At 50.0% G+C, this 6824-nt stretch overlaps 1 protein-coding gene across 1 annotated transcript; it reads right to left on the minus strand.

Annotated features, from left to right (window-relative positions):
* Window positions 1-4335: 4335 nt before the first annotated feature.
* CTRU02_204406 (C2H2 finger domain-containing protein) lies at window positions 4336-5637 on the minus strand (the record flags this gene model as incomplete). Its single annotated transcript, XM_036732619.1, has 2 exons — window positions 4336-4588; window positions 4646-5637. 2 exons carry the CDS (start codon window positions 5635-5637, stop codon window positions 4336-4338), a joined length of 1245 nt encoding a protein of 414 aa, XP_036575596.1.
* Window positions 5638-6824: the final 1187 nt, after the last annotated feature.

Raw genomic sequence — 6824 nt, forward strand, 5'->3', positions numbered from 1 at the left:
GATTTAGGTCTTCCGCTGCAGGCGAATGGAGGCTTCACACTGTGATCATGTATCGCTATCGCCTGATGAAACAATTGTAGTCTTTCACCGAGATTGACTTGTGTTATCGACTTGAGATGAAAACAATCATTGAACAAACGACATACGGACGTATGTTTGTTTCCGAAATGTCACACTGAGTCGCCGCAATAAGTCTGGCCATATGCGACAGCGGATGATCCTTCGGCTCCTTCCGAACGCTTTTAGATAGCCGGCGACATACGTACTGGCACCCAAAGGAACAGCGAGTCTGCGTGGCGCTGTCAAGTAGGTGCAGAAGAAGCAAGCAAGCAAGCAAGCAAGAAAAGGGGAGATGTGGGATGGAACAGGCAATGAGCTGTGCGAATGATGATGACGAAGGAACCCCGTTATGAAAGAATGAGATAGGAGAGGCCTCGCAGCCTGATGATCGTCGCAATGAGATTGTCAATGGATCCTACAAACTCCTTGGGGGGATCAGACGGGTTTGCACGTGGCCAAGCGTGGGATTGCCCGGCCATGGTGGAAAGCAATGACAAAAAGGCGCACGGGCTAGTGGAGTTGCAGATTGGCAGGGTGAAAGATTATCGGGTAAGGCTGCCTAGGTGCTTCTGACGCTTGCCTCATGTTCATGGGATCACCTGCATTAATTCTTGACGTCAGTGGATCCGGCTGAATTGGCTGGCTGGTGGTGTATGCATGCCGAAGCGCTTTCTCATCCGTACGTACATAGTAGTGAAAAGGAACAAAACAGAAAGTGAGGGGAAATGATTTGGAAGATGACCTCGGCCAATTGTTTCGGTCTGATTACATAAGTTATGCTATTTATGTACGTATATCAATCATAGGCATATTAACGATACGTACGATCAACGAACCCTGCCGCCTGAATTCGGGGGCGCTGAACCGACACCACAAAGCATGTGAAGTTTTGAGACCAACTTGTAAGACTAGCAGCACACCAGCTACCTCTGACAGTTCAATCTAGATGGTTCTGTATTTCCTTGTCAGGCACACCAAGGTCTACACTATGCAGACAAACAGTGGTGTGGTAGCACGGTAGGAAAGAAATAATCAGCTACGATCAGCAAGCCACTTGCACGCTAACTGCGCCCGGGACCCGCATCCGCCCCACATACCGGTCGACCCCGACCAATCGCTCCGTTACCCGCGTGGTCGAGGTCATGGAGAAGGCCGGCCGGCGCCCGGACCTCCCCAGAGCCATGCACGGCGTATCCAACGGCTTGCGGAGGCATGGCTTCGTACCTTCCTTTCTTTCTTTCTTTCTTTTTTTTTATTTTTTTTTTATTTTTATTTCACCCTCCCTCCTTGATTGCCTTTACAATTTGTCACACTTGTCACCACCACACCTTAATTCGTCCACTGGACTGCTGGAAAAGCAAACAACAACCGGATGGACGGACCAACACCAAAAGTGCAAACACGAGAACCAAGTGCCGAGGTTCAGCTCTTCGGGACTTTCTTTCTCGAATGCAGAATTTGTCGATATCACAGCACTAGTCTGGCTCGTTCATTCTCATCACACCAAGGGTGCCATTTTCATCTATTATCAGAAGCAACGTGCAGGTTGGTAAAAGCTGGACAGAAGTGTCGTATCGACTTTTGCAGTCCGAGAAGTTGGCCTGTTCTGCGGAAAGCCGGATTTCCTCGCCAAGCCAGCAGCAGCAGATTGTTGCCTTGGTGATCGGCAAATTTCTAATCCTGGACATCCTTGGACGCTGCAATGACTTGCAGCATGGCAGCATGGTTAGCTGCAGCACGCCAGATGCCGCAGCTCTCCGCAACCGATCGCCTGCATCTTGATTGACGCACTACACGCGGCCGTTACCTGAGACTCGTACGCAAGGTCGTACTCAAGCAAAACATCAATCCAATAGCACCTTCTTCGTCGAGGCTACACTCTGTGTCTGACTCTCCTATGCTTGACTCCATGAATCAGTAGATAGAGAATGGCCAGGACGAAGACAAAGAAGAGTCGAAGAGGGCTGGACAAATAGACGCAATGGTGAAATAAACTTCTGAAAGGTTGGTCAAGACAATCGGAAGGGTGATGGACACACATAGTTCAGCAAATAAAGAAACAATTTCATGGCATGTCGTAACATCAACGAAATCAGATGTTTGAGAAAGAGAAAGACGACACAATCACAACGCTGCGTAGCACGATATTGAGGACCAATGCAATCATTTCAACCTGCACTTGTCATGATATTTGCTTGTCTCTAGCCATTGTGTTGTTGACATTGAATAATCTCACAGATAAGTCATCGCAATCAAAACCTTCTAGACGAATCTCGGAGGATCAAGAAACTGTGAACCCCAGAGTAGTACGACAATAGTGTTGGGGTAGTCGCCAATTCCCCTTGTTGCTCATGATCTTGCAATACTTCATCATCTACGGTTACACGACATACGTACGGCCGCCACTCTCCATGGATACAAGACGCCCAAGACATGCCAAACGGAGATTTTTTACTTTGCTCCGATATCAGGCTGGCTTTGATTGCTCTTGCATGCATACTGCACCGAGTAGAACTTTGCCCCCATGTCCTTGTTGCACAAAGTCCCCTGTCATGCCATCATCGTCGACGTCTTCCGCAGAACCCCTAGATTCCAGAGGCATCGCCCCTGTCATCCTGTTCCCCTCCCGCCCGTCTCAAGATCCAGTCCATCCTCCCCGATTCGTGCAGACAGATCATCGTGACGGAATCCGCCTTATCCCATTGCCACACCTTGACGGCTTCAACCGTCCCCTTCCGCCTTACCGCGTCCCCTAGCCGAAGCATGACAGATTAATCGTATCAAACCCACTCGATTTGCTGCTGCAGCTGCTCACGACCCCTGACTTGACAGCATGGGATGAATCCCGTGGCGATTGCACCGGATCTGAGACAAGCAATCAATCACACTTTGCCTTACGTGCGTGGTCGAGGTCGATGTTCAACCCCCAAAGCACTGCAAGAGATCAGCATAGGAACCTACCGAAATGAGAAACGAGAAGGAGAATGAGGTTAGCTTCACCTGCGGTACTCATCTGTGATCCTCAAGAATGCTACGTAACGATACTACTCAAAGGATTCCAGGTTGGTACCGACTCACTTTGAGATCCTCCAATCATGCCTCGTGAAGCGTACTGAAGAGAAATGCAGGTTCAATGTAATCTCGGGTTAGATCAAGCCTCTCCCCCAATAAAGCTGCAGATTAACATGCATGAGAACAGTGACAAATAACGCTTCTCTTGTGAAATTGTGATTGCGATGGCGAAAGCAGCCACGCATCTTAATGTCCCCATTTTGATGCTGTCTCTGTAGTAGCAATCTATCTTTCTTTCCAAGCTGTGAAAAAAAAAATAACTCTTTTTGTTTAATCTCCGCTAGTACAGAGTACAAGAGTAAATGTTGTGCGAACTCCAATGAACACACATCGGCAACAATCGCCGTCCGCCCACCAGATTCCCTTTTTTTCGCCGTTGACCACACGATCCCATGGTTAGACTAAGACAAGATGGCCTCACCTCCCAGTTGTTTCGCGCCTTTGCCCCCTTTGGTATTCCGGGTTTTTTGATCAACCCCCCAATTCCCAAGTCAACTCTCCCTCCGCACATACAAGAATCTTTTCCGCCCAAGAAACAGAAAGGAAAGCCGAGAGCCAAAAAAGAGTAAAAATGGAAAAAGAGTTCGCGTGTGATCATAGAAATATATCTCTCGTTTTGTGTGTGGGTTTTGTTTTTCCGAGTAACTCGTAGAAAAGAATGCGTGTAACGTCGTTGTGCAGACTCGATGCCACCAAATAATAGAAAAGAATAATCAAAAAACACCCTAGCCTTCTTTCAGATAAAACAAGAAACAGAAGAACATATGCATACAAACAGTTTGTCAATATACGCCCCCCGCCCTTCAAGAGTTTTTGGTAGCAACAAAAAAAGTTATTACAGGTAAAGATTTTTCTGTAAATTCGGCTTGCTTGACAGTTTGTCGGTTTGGTGTAGCGTGCCGGGCCACTTCCCATTGCCGTGCAAGCATAAAGCGAGGTCTCACCATCCATATGGCCTGCAGGCTTGTCTCGCAAAAAAAGGAGCAAATAGAAAGAAAAAAAAAAGATTAAATAAAAAAAATCAAAAGACACACGAGGCGATCAGCCATGCGCTTCAGCTTCTGGATGGGTGTCTCCGGCTTGGCGGTTGGGGGGGCCCCCTCTTTCTCGGCCGAAGCGCAGTATAACGACGCGGGCTGAAAAAAAAAAACTGGTAACTTTGCAGTCTATTTCGACCTGCGTGTCTCAGAGTTTACAGGGCAATCAGTTTTTGCCGCTGGATGAGCTGCTGGAGCTGCTGCTGCTCGAGCTGCCGGTTTTGACACGCTTGCGGCTCTTGCTCTGCAGGCACATCTCGTCGTAGAGCTTGGCGGCTTTCTCGTTGTAGGGTGTCCTGCTGGACTTGCCCTGCTTGTGTAGGAGAAGGTGAGATACGAAGTTGTCACGGCGCTCCTTAAAAACATGGTTGCAGTTTGTCGCGGGGCAAGTGTACAACTCGACTTCCTTCTCATGAGTTCTGAAGATGTAATGTTAGATTTGCAATTGTGGCAGATTGTGATGTATGAAAACTCACGCCTTGAAATGTCTCTTGAGGTGTTCCTTGCGCTTGAAAGTCTTTGTGCACTCTGGGTAGGTGCATCTCTCCCGCCTCGGCGCAACGTGGCGCACCTTCACGGCGCCGCAGTCAAGGACGGATCCGTCCTGGTTAACCTGGATGGATCGCAGTTGCCTCAGTGCCTCCATGTCATTCTGGTTCTTCTGGAGAGCAAGAGTCTTGCGCTGAGCCTCAGCAAAGATGTGGCGTCGTACGCCGTGTCGGTACGCGGCAGAACCGCTGTTAGGAGAGCGGAGGGGTGAAGGGGAGTTGGTGGTCTCGCGCTTAACAGCCATAGGGTGAAGGGGGGAGGTTGATGGTGTAGTCTCGCTGCCAAACATCATGATAGGGCTCTCGCTGCTGCAGCTCCAGATGCTCTGGATGTTGCTCGGCGTGGAGTTAGGGAGGGCGCGGTTAGGCGTTGGCATCACAAAGGGGGATGAGTTGAGGTCCTGCGGCAGGGAATATTGCTCTGTCTGAGGCTGGTGGTGGTTGTGGTGATGGGGAGAGGACATGCCCGGCACGCAGTGCGAGTTGAGTGTGACGTGAAGCATAGTGTTGTAGTCAAGGTGCTCCATACCGTAACCTGAGCTCTGTCGCCTCGAAGGCGTCAGGGGAATAGTAGACTGCGCATATTGCATAGGCATCCCCATCTCCACCTTCTCGGGCTTGGGGAAGTAGCTCTTGTCTGGTGTTGAGCCATGGTCGAAGTTGAAAGAGCCATGAGAGGAGAAGGACCCGTCAAAGTCGATGGTGGACTGCGATGAGCTCTGGTCATGAGGTGTAGAACGGCCAGAGCGAGGTGTAAAGGGACCGGTAGGGTCGTAGACGGATGATGCAGCAGAGAAGCTTGGTGTTGTGGTCCCAACGGACATGGAACCATCAAAGGTAAAGCTGCTTTCCGGAGCGAAGGACTCCATGATACCATCAATGGAGTGGTCCTGCTCCTGTTGCCAGAGGTGCGACATCATTGTGTCTGTCTGTATGTGTTGCCTGGCGGTTGCTGTTATTGCTCTCTTCGATATGAAATCAGTTGAGGGCGTGGTCGACTGAAGAGGGAGCGAGTTGGCAGGTGGAATAGATAATCAAGAATGATGGGATAGATGAGCGTTCCACAGGATGAGCGGCTCGACCAAAGTTATATCGTGGAACGGATGGCGGCGGAGATGAAGATGGCGCCTCCAAAGAGTGAAGGACAGGACAATCCTCACAGAATGGGGAAATAGTGTCATCAATACCCCCAGTCGAGAGACAGAGAGCCCCAGATAGGAATGTATCGAGGTCTAAGGACGTGATAGTGGAGAGGAGGAGTGGAGTGTGGAAGGGGGGTAAAGGGCAGGTAGAAGGGGGTGTGTGGAAAGACACGAATGAGAACTAGGCGGAGGGAGGCGAAAGACTCTAATTTCATATGGGGGGATCCACTGATCTATGTGCAAAATGTACGAAAGCCCAGAGAAGCAGGAGTGTGGGAGAGTGTATCTTGGGTGGCCCAGTTTAGCCAGTATGTTTCGTCGTCCCTGAGAAACAATGAGACGATCGCCCTGTCCATGAACGCGACTAGGTACATATATGTGTCAGAATGAGAAGATAAGCTGAACCAGGCACAGTGCTCTCTATGGCTAGCCGTCGGCTCTACCTGGCGATCCAACGCTCGAGCCAGCTTTGTCAAGCTCTCGATGCGAGGAAACAGGCCATGCAAGAGGCCTGGCCCTGGTACACGCACACAGAGAGAGAGAGAGATTCCGAATTTGGATTCGACATGGGAGCACAGCTAGGTTCAAGTTTGGACACTGGCGAGAAAAGAAAAAGATGAACGTTCTTGTTCTCATTCGTCAAGCCAGCCAGCGAGCCAGGTCAACCCGGTCTACTCTAGCTTAGGTTGCATTTTGGGGGTGAAGGACCCTGGTCCGGGGGAGTAAAGTGGCCGAGTCGACATTGACTGGGGTCGAACGACGGCCGAGGAACTGCCAGGCAACTGGAGATTTTCAGGCCGGGGGAGGAGAAAGAAGAAAGAGCACCTGCATGAACCGCTTTGGCTTGTTCGTGAATCTTGGGTAGGCGAAAGGTGAGGGTCATGAGTGACAAGGGTTTGAACATCCACTTTCTGACTCTGTCCTCTCGATCTCTCTCTTCTACCAAATTAGGAAGCCCAAACAGG

Source organism: Colletotrichum truncatum (genome assembly GCF_014235925.2).
Source record: "Colletotrichum truncatum strain CMES1059 chromosome Unknown Contig_0002, whole genome shotgun sequence".
Taxonomy (NCBI): Eukaryota; Fungi; Ascomycota; class Sordariomycetes; order Glomerellales; family Glomerellaceae; genus Colletotrichum; species Colletotrichum truncatum.